Here is a 17,064-nt window from a genome sequence, read left to right on the forward strand (position 1 = left end):
ATGATTATTATGTCTAATGTTCTTTTTAAGTCAATGTTACATACTGTCTCAGAAAATTTCTTCGCAAAACTTCTGCCAAAAAATGTGTTCCCATTACAAAACTTTGACCACTTTAGCAAAGGAAAAGTGCTTCCGGTGAGCTGAGTTGTCTACAGCAGAGATACTTTTAAAATTTGGTTTTCTTTCACTTTTTACCCTTTTTGAATACGTATGCATTCGTTTGTATAAAATGTAAAAAGCACGAAAGGATATACAGTGAAAAGTCTCTGTCTCCAGTGACCCAGTTTCCCTCCCCAAACTCACTGTTGTTTTCTTTTTTTACCACTGTGGGACAGAGCCCCAGAGAGCAGTTTCCAGGCTCTCGGCCTCATGTGGGGGGTGCTGGCTCGGGTAGTAGAGAGCTGTCAGCTGTGGCTAGTTGGCTGTCAGCTGTAACCACTGAACCATTGGCCACTAATATAACTGCTGTGGCTACGGAGGAGAGTCGAGGAGAGTCGGTCGGTTGGCAGCAAAGCGGACAGCAGGTCGCACATCGTGTGAACCCAGCTGCCAGCGAGAATATAGTGGTGTGACTCCCCTACCTATGGCTCCGTGGGTGTTCGTTTTTGGCCTCACCATATCCTGCGTTCTTATGTGGGGAGCGGGAGCTGAGACCCCGCAGGCCGCCCCGCACAACAACCACCTTCTTATGTATATTCCCAGCAATATTTAAAATATATACAAGCAAATTCATATACACACAAAAGTGTTTATATATTATATATAGTTATTTCTGTTTGTTTATTTAAATCAGGAATTCTTGACCATGTATGCCCATCAGAATCACTTGGGGAACTTTTAGACATTGTGTGTGCCTACACTCTATGAAGACCTATTCATTATCTGCAATTTTATTTTGAAAAAAACTTCCCTTGGTTTTTCTGGTGGGCTCCCCCAGTTGAGAACCACTAGCCTGAGATACAACGATTCAGACCTGTGGAACCCATCAGGAAGCCACTGGGCCCAAACCCAGGCGATTTGGGTAGGACAACAGCTGCATGCATCACTCTGTGAGCAATCGGTTCCACCATCCACTGTTAAGGGCATCTGCAACCACTCAGTTGATAAGTCTAAAGGTAAATTGCCTCTTAAAAGGGACTGTCTCCAGATTAATATAATCAGTGCTGCAATTACCTGTGTATAAATAGCTTAGTTCTCTGGTCTGATTTTTCTAAACATATCCTATTTTCCCCCCTGATTTTTATAGTTATTCATTACAGAAAACAGAAAATACAGTAAGGCATAAAGAAAAAGACTAGGTACCCACAATTACATAGCCCAGAGATAACTGTTATTAACCTTTGTTTCATTTCACTTACTTTTTAAATTGTGCATGTTATTTGCACAATTTAAAAAGTAAGGAAATAAAACAAATACTACAGAAAAGTATTTAAAGCAAATGTGTAGTAGTATTTAAAGCAAATCCATCCAGACATTATATCATTTTATCTGTATTTACTTGAGTGTGTAACACTAATAGTTAAAGGGTAAGGAAGGTTTTACACACACACACACACACACACACACACACACACGCACTATGACATCCAAAAAAATCTACAATGATTACTTAATGTAACACCCATTTTGCATTGACCTTTTCCCAGAATGTCTCGAATTTCTTTTTAGAATTCATTACTAACACTTTGATATATATATATACTCTGTCAGTCTTTGCCACCTCCTTACCCCCTACCCCCGTAACGATCTATAACACTTTGGATCCTGTAAAGTACACATACCCTTTTCTTCTCTTATGTTGGTATCTTATACTGGTAGGTCTTGTAGCTTTGTTTAAATGATTACATGACATTTCATGGTAGAAATGTCATACTGTATTGATCATTTTCATAATGATGGACTTTTTGGGTGTTTTCCAGTTTTTTTTTATCATTATAAATAATTCTACAGTAAAAAATATCTGTTTCCCAAGGATGGGGTTCTAGGTGTGGATTTACTGGGGCACCTCCTTTTCTTTCTTCCCCTTCCTTAAGTAACAAGAATGGATGGTCTCAAATGAGCTATTCATCCCGCCCCAACCCCTACAATATACAGATATCTTCTTATATGTAACTGTCTTATAGCTAAAAGTTTTATAGCACACAAATGAATTTCTGCTTTGACCTAGGTGTAGCTTTGCACCTCATTTATCTTGGCACATTCACATTTTTAAAAATTTAAAATAAAACAAAAATTTTACTGAGACAATTATAGGCTTGCACACAGTTGTAAGAAACACTACACAGAGATTCCTTGTATGCTTTGCTGGGTTTCTCCCAATGCTAAATTTAACAAAACTATCATAAAATATCACAACCGGGATATTGACATTGATATAATTCACTAATCTTATTCAGATTTCCCTAGTTTTACTTGTACTTGTGTGTTGTGTGTATGTTATTTTATACAATTTTATTACCTGTGTGGGTTGGTGTCTCTACCACCACAGTCAAAATTGGACAGTTCCAACACCACAAGGGTCCATCATATTGCCTTATTAAAATCACACGCCACGCTCTTCACATTAAAAAAAAAAAGACTCTTGATAAATATTCCAAATTTCTTCCTGGCAAGAAATTACCAGAATTGAGTATCATTCTAAAAATGTAATATATTACTAGGTAGACAATATTTTCACTGTCCTACCTCTATGTTAAAGTCTTTTAATACATTTATTATCAAATTGGGTCTCAAAGAGTATTGCAAATATTCTCCTAGAGGATATGGGGCAGACATTTCTTTCATTCCTCTAGCTGTCCAATACTTCAAAACACTGTTTTCAGCAAAAAATCAAATCACTGAAGCTACCAAATCCAATAAGCATACAGACTTCTACCTTTAACAAAGCTGGTACTAACTTTATAGAAATACTACCCATGGGGTTGAGGCAGTAATATTTTGCTTAATGGGGTTTTCTGGCTCAGGGCAGCCTGGAAGACTTTTGCTAAAATTATTTCTAAAAGGAATGTGATCTGAATCAAAGGATACTTACTTACCTTTTCTAAGTCCAGTTTAATGAAAAATTATTTTCAAGTGGAGGTAATTTCTCGAAGAGGGGCCTTCTCAGTCTCTCTCTCTGAGAAATGAGCATATTCTTTCTGCTCAGTCCTAGTCAAGGTAATTAATCCAAGTCGGCATGACATCCGGTTCCTTTTGTAGGGTTGGAATTCTTACTGGTCCACAGTGAATCAGTGGGGAATATACCTTTTCTTATAAGCTCTCATTTCTGCTAAAGGCAGAGCATTGCTGAACTTGGAATTGAGGAGACTATAAACAACAATACAGGGATGAACTTGGAATAGAGGGAATGTAAACAAGAGTGTGGGGAGTAGAGTGATAGATGACAGGTGGAATTAGGAGGGACTGTCCAAATATGGCATGGGGAATTTATTGGGACAGAAATGTAATTTATGATAAATCATTCCCCAATTAGCCTGGAAACATTAACATGTATGATGCAGAGAAGATGCAATTTAGCCGTGTAGTCATGAACATTTTAGATCCAGAAGTCATTTATGGAGTATAAGCAAAGAATATCCGATTCTGAAAGACCCTATATATTTTTTCCATTTAAAACAACAATGAATGTATATTTCTTTTGCCCCAACAATTCTACTTTTGGGAATTTATTTTCTACGTGTATTTGTATATGTGTGAAACTGACATTTGTGTACAAGGTTATTCATTGCAGTATTGTCTGTAATAAGAAAGCTATTGTTTATAAGTCAGCTCTAAACCCAAGTATGTGAAATGAGCACATGTGATTTGGGCTGTGATTTTTATAGTCCTTCCACCCAGAACTAGATCAGATTCTGATGCACAATCCATGTTTATCTCTTGGGCTCACACCAAACAAAGTTCTATGTTTGGGCAGGACACTTGGTTCTTGATGAGAACCCTTCAAAAGGTTGGTTAGTATCTCATTCTAAGAGGTGCTTGTGGACTTGGAATCATGGCGTTCTTGATTCTCTTAAATATTAGAGATTGGAGCAGGGAGATTTGGGGGAATTTGTTATTTGATAAAATGTTCTAGATGAGGTGAGGGATGCAGAACTGTCCTCACTGTTTTTCTCTTACTCTTTTCCCTTAGAATTGAAAGCCAAAGGCCTACACTCTACCTTATGTAAAAGCCACATGAGGTATTATGACTTGGAAGGGAGGTCCAGAGCTGAGTTCTTGTCATTCTGAACAGACTATTTATTTTTAAAGCAACATCTGTGTTTCATAATCTGTTTTATAGATATGTAATTGCTCTGATAATTTGCAATGTACTGGGTTTGGGGAAGATCATTACTGGGACACAGAGTTCCCCTTCTTAGCTTTTAAATACATGGCACAAAATGAAATGAAGTATAAGGTAGAAACAGAACCATGGAATGCTGCTTGTCTCTGTGTGACAAATATTTACATAGTCATCATTTCAACACTGATTACTGAGTTAACTAAAACTTGTGAGATAACCTCTGTCTTGAGAGGAAGGACTATAAGTTAAATCCTCATCTGTCAGGAACAGTTTAGATAACATCTAAATTGACCAATCAAGAAAGAGCAAGTAAGCACAATTTTTAGTGAAGTAACTACAAGAAGAAATAGCTAAATGACTTTTAAGGAGTTGTCTCAAGTGGGGAGGTGGTGGAGGACTCTTGCTTAAATTATAAGCCTTCTGTCACTATTAAATTTTTAAAAATATTATGTGCCTGTACTTACTTTGTTAAAAGTTAAAAATATATCTATATTTTTATCTACGTATATGGAGCCAAGAAAATAAGGGGAAGTATAGTATCTGTAATGACTATTTGAAGTTTCCTTGAATGTTACAAACTGAAGTAATGTTTTGAGGGAAAAAAGGATAAAAGTGAAGTATGTGAATTCTTGGATGAAGTAAAAGACTCATTGCTCTCATCTAACCTTATGTAACCTGAATTTTCACATCTTTATTTTTCTGTAATTCATAGGCCTTCTGGTGTTCTAGATCAGGGGTTGGCAAACTTTTCCTGCAAAGGGTCAATAGTAAATATTTTAGGCTTGGCAGGTCACACAGTTACTGTTGCAACTACAGGTGAACCTTGAACAATGCGGAGGAGGGGGTTACAAGCACCAATCCCACACAGTCGAAAATTTGTGTATAGCTCTATCTATGCCTTGCCCAAGAACTAATCCTGAAGCTGTGGCTGGTGGAAGGATTTCAAGCAGGGAAGTGTAGGTTGTAATCAGAGTCCGTTGGAGGACGGACAACATAAGGGGCTGTGGCATAAATTCTGGGAGGATAATGAGGCCCAAACTAGATCAGTTGGCAGTGAGGGCTGAGAAGAGGGGACAGCAGAGAGATTTAGGGAGTAGACCCTGAAAAGTTCGTCTGTGAATGGTGGAAGACAGTCAGTGTAGGACAATCCCCAGTTTGGGGGCTTTGGTGTCTGGGAATCACAGCACTGCTGATCACCGAGGTAATGATAAAAGAAATGGGCATTTGGAGTCTTCGGGGCCAGGGGAAGGGTGGGCAGCGGAGCCTTCAGTTAGATATGTTCATTGAAGTCCCCATGGGACAATCAAGTGCAGATATCAAGTAAAGTTTAAGAGCGAGGTCTGGGCTGGAGGCAAAGATGTGAAAGTCAAGTGCAGACCAGCTGTTGCTCAAGTTGTTCTTGGAGCTGAAACCAGCCAGGGGGAGGGTACAGAGTAAGGAGATTGGAGAAACGAGAGCTCCCCAAAGACTACTGACAATTAGGACTCAGGGAACCATGAGAAATGGAGGACGGGGTTTCCAGAAAGAGAGAATGTGAAAAAATCAAGGTGGATGTGTGTGTAAATACACATCTATGAGAATGTTTATTCTCAAGTTGTTCATAACATTAAAAGGTTGAAATAAACATCCAATGACAGGGACTAACTCATGGCATGACCATATGATAGAATAGCACGCAGTTGTTAAAATATGAACAATGTATATATATAAAAAAGCATTGGCAGCAAATACATTAAAATTTTGAGTAATAGAAAATATTATTTCAGTATTCATTTATTTATTTAGATTTCGTTTCAATTTTTTTATTTGCCTTCTTTCTTTTCCAAATTCTGTGCAATGAACTTGCATTACCTTGGTAAGTAAACTCATCTGAGAAGCAGGGCAATACTACCCTGTTTCCCTGAAAATAAGACCTAGCCAGACAATCAACTCTAATGCATCTTTTGGGGCAAAAATTAATATGAGACCCAGTCTTATTTTACTATAATATAAAACCGGGGCTTTATAATACAATATAATGTAATCTAATGTAATCTAATCTAATCTAATATGATAATATAATATAATACCGGGTCTTATATTAATTTTTGCTCCAAAGGCGCATTAGAGCTGATTGTCCAGCTAGGTCTTATTTTCAGGGAAACACAGTAGAGAAGTGCCCATTGGATTAGGTAATGGGGACGTCATTAGCCTGGTGGTGCCCAAGCTGCTTGAGGAATGAATGGGAAGAGAGGGTGTAGGAACAGCAAATTTAGAGTCCTCTTTGAAGGGGATGGCTACAAAGGGAAAGCGAGACAAAGGAGGCCATAGGTAGAGTGGCTGAAGAGCTGAGGGAATTCCTTTCTCAGGTGGGAGAGCTTTGACCAAGTTCATATGTTAAAGAAAAGCAGGGACTCAAGGAGAAGGAAGGAAGTGGGGTCTAAGAACTCATTTATATCCTGACTTGTGGGCAGGATATGGGAAAGAGCATGGAAAGAACGCAGAGAAATTCAATGATGTGTGGGTGTGGGGACTGGGCCAAGGATGGAGCAGGGTGCCTACTAAAGCATTTTCAGGTGAGATGACTTCCTGTCTGGGATTTGCTTTGAAATTATTTGCTGGGGATGGTGTGGGGGTGGAGTAAGAGGAATGGGTGGGGATAGATGAAACAAGATCAGCAAATTGTTGATAATTATTGAAGCTGGCTAATGGAAGTTCACTATCTGGTTCTGAATACTTTTGTGAACTTTCAAAAATTTCCAAGATTAAATAAAAAAGGATGCTATTCTTACTTGAGGATACCAGCTGAGTCTGTGCCCTCCTACTTGTGGCTGTGAACCCAACCCCCGCGCCCCAAAGAGTAGACTCTTTGGCTTCTCAGTTGCCTTATTCTTGTCCCAGTCCCTCTATGGAAGGGGCCCAGGGCTAGTCCCTGCTATCAGTATGGATGGCCATTTCTGCAGCAAGAGGCAGTAACCAGATTAGTCACCCTGGAAAAGAACAGAATCTTGAATGCAGAACCCCCAAATAATCCTGGACCAACAGCATCAAAACATGCAATAAATAGCTAGTGGGCTGTGGCACCATTTCGAGTCCTCGGGGTAGTATCTTGCCTAGGGGTTCTGTGGGATGAGGGGGTCTCTGGGCTTCAACTCATGGTAGGACAATAATTTGGGAATTAACTCCACCTCACACCATCCCAACAAAGAATTTCAAAGCAATAATTGCATTTGTGCTTGCTCAGATGTCTGATTCCCAGTCCCAGGATCTGGGCATCACTCTTAGAGACTTCCATGTTTTCATGTGGTTCTGGTACCCAGAATAAAAACTTTAGATATTTTTTTCTTGAGATGGTACTTTTAAAGATTTTGGCACATAATGCATGTTCAGTAAATGCTAGATTATCACCTTCATTCCTGAACTGCCTACAACAGAACTTTCAAATGTCCTAAAGTTTTAGTGCTGATATGACCTCAGGGCTTATTCCCTCCAAGTCACTCATTTTATAGATGAAGAAACTGGGGAAGCTAGAATGACTTGTCCCAGGTCACACAGCTGTTAGTTGCAGGGTAGATGACAAACCTTTCTCCTTGAACATTCCAGAATGAAGATCTAAATCTGCTTGTAATCCTTTGCAAGTTGGAAGGTGATATGGTAAAAGATCCAGAAAACGCAATTTAAAAGCAGCTCAGGTTTATTGCTCAGCCTTCTTTAAAACTGTCAAGAGGATCCCCTTCCATAAATCACAGAAACAATGATAAAACTTCTTGTCATCTTCTACCATTTCCACCATACTCCAACTGCCCCAGAAAATCCAAACTGTCCCCAATACTGCCACTCTCTCCCTCCCCTCACTCATTCCCCCAAAGAAAGTGTCCTCCCTGTTTGAGTGAGGGAGGCAGAGGGGAAGTCACCTGGCAATTGCAGGGTTGGCTTTAGCAGGCTGGCAGAGGAGGCAAAGCTGCGGACACTCCCATGATACTATCCTGTCACATCCTCAGAAGAGTAGCTGTGGGTATAGTGATAATGGATGGGCCTATGTGCCCCAAGTGGGACCTTGTTAACAAACATTCAAGGAAATGCATTGTCTCAGCAATGAGTGTGCTGAGACAATGATGAAAAGATGTTGAGAGAGCAAGACTTTGTGGGATACAGAGAAGGGAATCAAATGGAGGTGCCATGTGCTGAGTCCCTCAGCAAATAACAAATGGTCCATGCAGCCCCCACCCATGGCTTAGAACTGGGCCATTCCTCTGTACACCCTCCTAGATCCTTTCCCATCAACTTTAATGTTGGAACTGCTAGATGAAGCTTTCGCCTCCCATGCAGGTATATGTCTTGTTGGCTTCTTGGCCATGCTTCCTTCCTGAGTATGCTTCAGCCTTGGGGAGGGTCATCCTGGCATCCTGACTTACCTTCCTGTTGAGCTGGGGTGTTTAGTGGCCAAGAAAGGAAGATTAGCCACAGGGTAGCTAATCAGGGTAGGCCCTGCCCTGGAGGGAGGCACGTCTGGGTCCCGTGGAGGGCTGGCTGATCATGTCCTGGGTCCCGGAGGTCCATGGAGGGAAGTTGTGATGAACCACTGCAGCTCTGGCCACGTTTTCTGGAGGATCTGGATGGAGCTAGAATTTTCAACCCATATTTTTCAGTACCTGTCTGTGTGAAAGAAATATTAAGGATTGAATCAGATCTATCTTCCTAAGACATATAGGTTTTCAAATAAGTACAGAAATAAAAATAAGGCCAACAAATTCTGTAGATATGAGTGAATGAGTAAAGTGCATTTATCTAGTGTTGTAATTAAGGATAAAAATGTTCTACTCTCACACAAAACCTGCCATGTCTCCTCAAGACTAATTATCAAATTCATCTCCGTCATGACTAAGATGTTGCTCTTTCTGTCCAGGGCAGGATGCTCACAAACCACAAGTTTCTATTCCATACAACAGGTGGGTGAGAGCAATGGCTGTCCCATTGTCGTTTTTTAGCCAGTAATCAATCTAGCATCTTACTGAGCTCATATTGTTAAGGAGTTGCCATGGGGAGGTGGTGGAGCTGATAGTAGCTAGAGGGCGACCTCCTGTCCCCAAGGTGTATAGAGAGTAAACACAAGGCCAAGGCATGTGCCGCAATCTTAGAATGGAGCTGTCTATCACAGGGGCCTATTGTGTGGACCAATCATTTCTTCATTCATTCAACAAATATTTAATGAATTTCTGCTATGTACCAGGCATGGTTCTAGATACCATGGATAGAGCCAAAAAAACCCCACAAATTTCCTACTTCTATGGTGGGTGCATTCTAGTGGGAAGAGAGAGAGAATATAAACATATATCGCATGTCGTAGAAGTAAGGGGAGGGAGCATAATGGGGAGATTGCTACTTTTGTTGAGTGGTCCAGGAAGATCTTTCTAACTAGGTGGCAACTGAACAGAGCAAAGTGGGGCGAGAGCCAAGAAGATACCTGGTGGGGAGAGACTCTGAGGAAGCATGCGTGCCAGGGCCTGAGGTGGGAGAGCATTTGGTGTGTTTGTGCAACAGCAAGGCGGAAGCACTGTGTCTGCAGTGCAGGGGGTGCAGGAGAGAGAGGTGGGAAGTGGGGCCAGTTAGGGCTTGACTTTGACGGAGCGAAATAGGAGCCATTGGAGGGGGGCGGCTGAGCAGAGAAGTGGCAGGATGTGACTTAAGGCAGGCTGTTCTGGTGAGAATGGAGTAAGGGGGAAGCGAGGTGTAGCAGTTGAGCCATGATATCCAGGTAAGAGATGAGGGTGGCTCAGACCAGGGTGCTCATGGTGGGAGTGTGAGAAGTGGAAGGATTATAGATTTTAAAGTAAAGCTGACAGGATCTGTTGACAGGTGGCATATGAAAGAAAGGAAGGAACCAGGATGACTCTAAGACAGTTAGCCTGGGCAACTGGAAGAATGGAGCTACCACGGAGGCTCTAGGAAGGATACAGCTGGGGGATGACCAAAGGGCTGGGACATCAATGGCTCCTGGAAGCAAAGATAAATAATTTGAGCGTATTAATTGGTGAATAGGCCTATTTATTCTAATGAAGATGAGGTTGCAAACGGTGACCCCTGGGCTGAATCTGGCTGGTAGACAGATTTGGTTTGGTTTTCACAGTATTAAACAGCCGAATTAGTTGCAGATGTTTAAAACTCATGACATTTTACATAAAAATCTCCACTTCCTGCTGCTTTTAGAAAAGTGGCAGCTCTGGCACCCTAGGTACTGGCTGATTGGCCCTGAATGACAGGTAGCCTCTTTGGCAGGGCAGTCACAGCCTTACTCCCTATTGTCTTAAGCTGCTCCTATCTTCCCTGCCCCTTGTCCTCATTTGAAAATAGGAATAATAATAGTGCCTGTCTCTTGGGGTTGTTAGGAAAATTAACAGAGATAACTCATATAAAGCAACTAGAATAGTGTCTACTAACAGTTCAAAAATGTTCGCTATTATTGCTGTTGTTATTATCATCTTTGAGTTTGCAACTCTTGCAACGCGTATTTCAGAAAGCTGGAAGATGATTCTAACAAAGGTTGAGAGGTGAGTGAAGCTTCCCTTAATAAATGATGGCACCAAAGCAGAAAGGACGAGGGAAGGCAGCACAGCTCCCAGACATTTAGAAAATTGTGTCCGCCCAGGTGGTATCAGCCCCGCAGATCAGGGTTCATTTCTCTTCTTCCGCAGAGCTCGGCACTGTGGCCTGGATCATCCAGTGACTCATCTAATAGCCCCGTGTGTTTGCCCAGCTTGCGGCATCACAAATTACATTTGCAGCCTCCTTATCAGGCAAGCTAGGAAATTAAACCTAAACGGCTATGGTGTTGCTAAGTAATATGGCTGCGTACACAGACACCTGAAGCTGAGACCATCAGAGCCCCATTAAAGCATCATTTCCCACTGTGGCTAATAAGGTTTGAAACCTTCAAAGGAAGCCCGCTGTTCTTTTTTAATGTCAGAAAACGGGGTAACTTGGTTATAACAAGAGATAGAATTGCCCTTCCTAGATGCTAGGGGTGAGTGTGTGTGTGTGTGCATATGGATGTATATGGGTCTATGTTGGAAATCTAGTTTCATGGCCAATAAAAGCTGAAGGGAGGGATGATAAGAGACAGCTGTCTTGCCCTCTTAGACCTTTCTTTCTGCCCCGGGCCATGAGAGCCTGGTCAAATCCACCTCTGTGTCCCACACCTGGCCCTCAGGAGGTGTTTGCTAAATGTCTGTTGGCTTCACTCTGCCTGGGGATGCGACCCTAGGGGGTGGGGGTATTCCTGGTGATTTCTCCCTCAGGAAAGTTTTTTCTTCAGGGGGCTTTTTTTTTTTTTGTGCAACAGGGGCCTAAAAACACGACTGGAGCTTCCGGCCATGGGGTGCTTGGTGGCTGAGCTCGACTGGAGTGTGGACTTCCTTTTCTCGTTTCTCTCCAGTCAGACCGTCTGTGTCCACTCCAGGATTTGGCTCCTCATGGACCCACCAAGTTTAGAGCTTGAGTGCAAAGCTCCAGAGAGTGAGGTCATAGTTGTCTCAGGTAGGGACTTAGCATGTGTATCACCCCAGTGTAGCTCCTCCCAACCCCGTAGCTATGCTGGATGGTGAAGCATGGTCAATGTGTTTGGCCCATATGGTCAAGGGGTTGGGGCATCTGGAGCTCATGGGTCCTCCCTAGCTCCCCCCTCTGAGAGGCTTCCCCTTATCTTCTCTGATCTGGGCTCCTGGGAGGGTGTGTGTGTGTGTGTGTGTGTGTGTGTGTGTCTGTGTGTCTGTGTATGAGAGATCTCTCCTCTTTAATTAATATCTTGAATCATATCTTCTCCACAATTCTGAGGATTGTTTTTCAAGATTCATTCGGATAGGTTGGGGCTCATATCACTTCTGGGTGGTGAGAAGAGGGTGGAATTTATAGGCCACGTAGAAGGAGATGCCTGCAGCAATGGTGGGTGTGTTTGGCCTGTCCAGGTCTGAGGTCAGGCCTGAGTTCCATTCTCTGGTAGCTCTAGATAACCTGGCCTATACAGTCCTGATTTTCACTAAACAGAAGAATGTGGAAGATAATTCCTTCTGGAATTTGTTTTGTGATAGGAAACAAGGCTGTGCCTGAAGGGGGCAAAGACTTTTAGATTGGGGATGTCTCCAGATCATACTTTCCATAAGAGTGCATTCTTTCCATTTTGTTGGTCTGCTACAGGCCTGGGCCCATCTCCCTGGGGAAGAGCTGTGATCTGCTAGAACCAGACTGACCTGTGGGCTACCTGAGCTGGCCATCAGTCTAACTATGTTTTCTGACATCCCCATATATTATGTTCATATACAGCACTAGGAAACACTTGAATAACAGGGGTCAGATTTTAGTCCACTCTTTGGTTTTAACAAATATTTGAGTTTAGATATTGACATTCAATCATTAACCACCAATACACCCCATTTTGTAGGGCTTTGAAAACCTTGTGTAGCTATGAGCTGTGATGTTTTATGTGAGTATGCCATGGTTCTTGAGTCTTACCAGTTAGAGTTCAAATAACTATTTTTGCCAAATGTTGCTTAATAAGTTAAACCAAGAGCATGATTTCTATCCTCTCTCCCACTATTTCCACTGAAGGAAATGCCGGCCATATTTAAACAGAGCTCATCTCATTTCTCCGAAGGGCAATCACTTGCTTGGTTGAATATGTGCATTTCCTTGGATGGTCCCTTTATGACTCCTGTTGCCGGGAAGATTTCCAAAGCATGAGTTGGCTCCAAGCTGAGTGTCTTCATGGCTTTGCTGACCTTCTGGATGATTGGTGAGTTGCTAAGTACATATATCTATATGTCTAGAGACTTGCCCATTTCCAAGACCATCAGCTCCAGCTGAATTTCCTGGCCTGATATAGAGATGGGGAAGGGGAAGTGGAAGGCACCACTCCCACCTCAGAACCAGGGGATGTTAAGGGAGCAGCCTTGTGTTCTTGGGACAGTCCCACTTCATTCAGAATTGTTTCTGTCTCTATCACTGTTGAAAAGTCCTGGCCATGTGTAGAGTACCCACCTTCCTTCCTTTCCTTCAAAGTGAAGACTGGTAAGAGATGGTGGTGCACCTTTAACAGTGATAGCCTTTTACAAAATTCTGATCATACACTATTGTAGATTCATGATGGAAAATGCTGAAAATATAGAAAAACACTATAAAGAAGATAAAAATCTCCCAGAAAGAAGATAAAACACTATAAAGAAAATTTAAAAAGAACCCACTGTTAACCCATAGGTAACCACTACCAACTGTTGGAAACATCTATTTCAAGATTTTTATACACACATGCATATTTACATGTGTATATACGCATATAAGTTTTAAAAATAAGATCATACTATTTCGTAAGTTGCTTCTCCCATTTAAGATGGTTTTAGAAACACTTCCTTGTGTCATTAAATTATTCTCCATCATCATTTGATCTCCTATCACTCATGAATGGACACATTCTAATTTATTTAACCAGTTCACCTATGATGTGCCTTTTGGTTGACTCCAATAGTTTTCTTTTTCCGTTATATTCATTGCTGTAATGAACATCCTTGAGGTTTCCTCTTTATATCGAAGTGTAGCACATTTTTATAAGACTTTGATTGATACTGTCAAATGATTTTCCTGAAAGAATGTACATATTTCTGACCAGCTGTGGATGAATGCCTTTCATTGCAGATTTAAAAGATATCTGTCAATTTGATAGGTGAAAAGTGAGCATCTCCTTGTTAATTTTAATATCTTGGATTGCGGGAGGTTAAACATTCTCCTTGTGGTTAATTGGCTGGCAGGGATATTGTGCTTCCCTGCTTCCAGGCAATGGAATTTAAGTGTCGCTAGTTATAACTTAAGACGATGAAATTGGGGCATGCTGCCAGGGAGCTGAGGGCAGTTAAAGTATTTGCTGTTAGGCTTCAGAGCCTAAAGGCAATCTTCCTAAGTGTTTTCAATCATCCCTGAGTAGGCCTGCTAATCTGTGGGTACCTCGCTCCTCCAGGCCTCCTGCAGGGCAGAAAGGATGGAGCATGACCTGGGACACAAGAGGCTGGGGTGGCTTCATGCAGACAGGGTGCCTGGCTCACTAATGGATTGATTTCCTACACCTCCAGTCTTTCCCCCTTCTCTTCCCCTCATTCATGCGGATAATCATACATTAAATATCTTTCACTGTGTTTCGTGGTGTCTGTTCCCGAAATGATGAGGTAACTAAAATTTTGGCGCCAGTGTTGATATTTTGAGTCTGAGGTTGGTGGATTATCTGCCAGCTTTAGGACCAGCTGTGTATGGATGCCAGACTTCTGTTGTTTCTAGGTATGCAAGCATGCATACCCAGGTGAGGAGAGAGGTCAGAGTGGGGAAGCCAGATATGGGAGGTGGTCATTATAGGCACAGGGTATGCACTGAATCAGATCTGTATAATCTGTAATACATAACGTATAATGTATGGGGACGACCAGCAATCCTGGGGTGCTGTGGCTGGGCTTTGAGGAAAAGGTGATGCTCTGTGCTCCTTTCATGATACAAAAATGACTTTAGTGGCAACTCATTCCAGTTAGAAAGTCCAGGGATATATCTGGAAAACAAAATCATGAGATGTTTTGCCAGTTTCGAAAACCGAGTTTATGAGGAGAAAAGCAATGGCTGTGAGGAAGGCCTGGGAGGTGGGGGAGTCTGAGGGGATGCTGGCTTCCTTCCATCCGAAGCTGCCTCTGCGCAGGCTGGGCTAAAATGGCCCCTCCATCATCCCAAACTGGCGGGTGCTCCTAGAAGAGCTGCCAAGGTGTGAGAGAAATTGCATTGTTACCTGGAATGTGGGAAAGAGAGTAGAGGTTTTATGTATAATTTCCTGTTCTCAGAATCCAACATAGTCATAAATAAGCTCAGAGAGACAACCGGCAGGAGAATTCAACACGAATGTCCACCGTTTCTGAGGCTCTGGGAACTGTGAGGAATTCAAATTGCGTCTTTCACTTTGGGTTTTGACTCTGAAATAACTTGGCCAAAGCTAAGTGTAGTCAGTTGACTAAAAGGGCCATTATGCTACAGGGATAAAGATGTTCACAGTGGAAAAAACAGGTTTGGCATAGGTGAGCTCTAAACTCTTCTGAGGGGATAACCCTGTACCCCCTGAATCTCTTTGCGAGTGAGAGGCTAAGCCTAAGGCGTTGTGACAGGGATGTACGTCAGCCCTTCTTACTGTGAAGGGACTTGGGGTCTTTCGGCGTTGAGTGCACAGAGGAGAGGATTTGGGAGGGGTTGGTGGCACACACAGTTGGCTGCCATGGAGAGAACTGCCTCTTGGAAGAATCTTCAGACATTTATTTGGTTGAACGTAGTGGTGTGCCAGCATTTATTATTAATCACAGTGAAACTGCTTCATGTTTTTCATAGTGCTTTCTTGTAGATCCGATTCAATCTTCAGGTTTACTGAATTTCAATTTTTCAGTCAGTATTTGGGCAACTGCTCAGCCTCACAGAAGGGGCAGTTTTATAACAGGTGTGTGGAAGAAGTTAAGTGTGTTTTACAAGCTGTGGTAGCCCATCTTTGAGGAGTTGGGTATGACCTCCAGTCCTGATGGGGGTGCTGTAGGGGCAATGATGGGCTGCATATGACAGATTGACCGTCACAGAGTCAGACCACAGTAGATGCCATTGGAGGCTTAGCTCCCATTCCACCTTGGAGGGATCAAGGCCCTGTTTTATGTCCCAGGATCTGTGTGGGACATACCTTTTACCTGACAGATGTTATCTTTGTTGCATGCTTTTTGGTATGTTATTTAAGCTCTCCAGCCCTTAGTTCTCATTTGTACAATAAAATAATAAGAGTATCTATCTCAAGGAATTGTGTGAATATTAATTGAGTTAATACATTAAAAAAAAGAGCACTTAGATTAGGGAGTTAGCACTCAGTGCATAATAACTATTATGATGACACTGGTAGTAATAACCATGAATATCAGATTTCACAGATGGAGGCAGCCTAGGATGGTTAGGCAGTTTCCCTGTCTCCCAGCAAGTTTTCAACAAAGCCCCATTTTACATCTTCATGGCCTTGCTGGGGTCATGGTGAAGAGCATAATGGGGAAAGGTTATTGTTCTGTCTATTTCTGAAAGGGGCTGATGAAAAAATAACCTGTGAGTTTATGAAATAAGAGGTCAAAATGGGAAATTTGACATTGAAAATTTCATTAATCTTTTCAACTACATTGAAGGCAGCAGAGAAGTGACTTCTCACATGGGACCCCAAGAATTGAGAGTGAATGCTGTCCTCTAAATCTTGGCCTTGCTCTTTGTCAGCTGTGTAACTTTGGGCCAATTAATACCTCTGAGCTTCACTTTCCTTCATTTGTAAAATGGTGTGGGGGAGAAACAAACTTTTCTCTCCCCTCAAGGTTCTTCTGGCTGGTCTAATAATCGACAGATTAGCAAGAGAAAATGACCAAATGTAATACATACATATGTATGGGAACCCCACATACATGAGAGAGTCAGAGATCCCTACATGCAAGGGAAGTTCAGAGATAGAAAGGGGGATTGAGGTATGTAAGACACCTGAGCTAGGGTTGACGTAAGGCACCTTGGGGGCTTGCAGGACGATAAGAACAAAGGGTCATTGCAGGATGATAAGAACAGCCTTTTAGTAAATAAAAGTTTGCCCTACCTTTCAGATAAGTCAAAGGAAGTTATCTTTGATAATCACTTATTACGGCAAGGCCCCTGGTTCAGATTCTTGGTAATTTAAAGGGAGGGGGCAGAAATTTCTCTTGAGCCTGAAGCTAAAATTGCCTTTAGCTCAAAGT

At 42.0% G+C, this 17,064-nt stretch overlaps 1 protein-coding gene across 5 annotated transcripts in view; it reads left to right on the forward strand.

Annotated features, from left to right (window-relative positions):
- The window catches only part of GCH1 (GTP cyclohydrolase 1), a 139,981-nt gene that overhangs the window by 46,374 nt on the left and 76,543 nt on the right, over positions 1-17,064 (forward strand). For 4 of the 5 annotated variants that reach the window (XM_074327457.1, XM_019725737.2, XM_074327458.1 and 1 more), the window contains one exon: positions 12,909-13,046. In XM_074327457.1, coding sequence (XP_074183558.1) covers positions 12,909-13,046 — 138 coding nt within the window. Of the gene's footprint in view, positions 1-12,908; positions 13,047-14,261; positions 14,437-17,064 lie in introns of those variants that run through there. The other variant, XM_074327459.1, reaches the window with a different exon arrangement.

Source organism: Rhinolophus sinicus, linkage group LG03 (assembly GCF_036562045.2).
Source record: "Rhinolophus sinicus isolate RSC01 linkage group LG03, ASM3656204v1, whole genome shotgun sequence".
Lineage (NCBI taxonomy): Eukaryota > Metazoa > Chordata > Mammalia > Chiroptera > Rhinolophidae > Rhinolophus > Rhinolophus sinicus.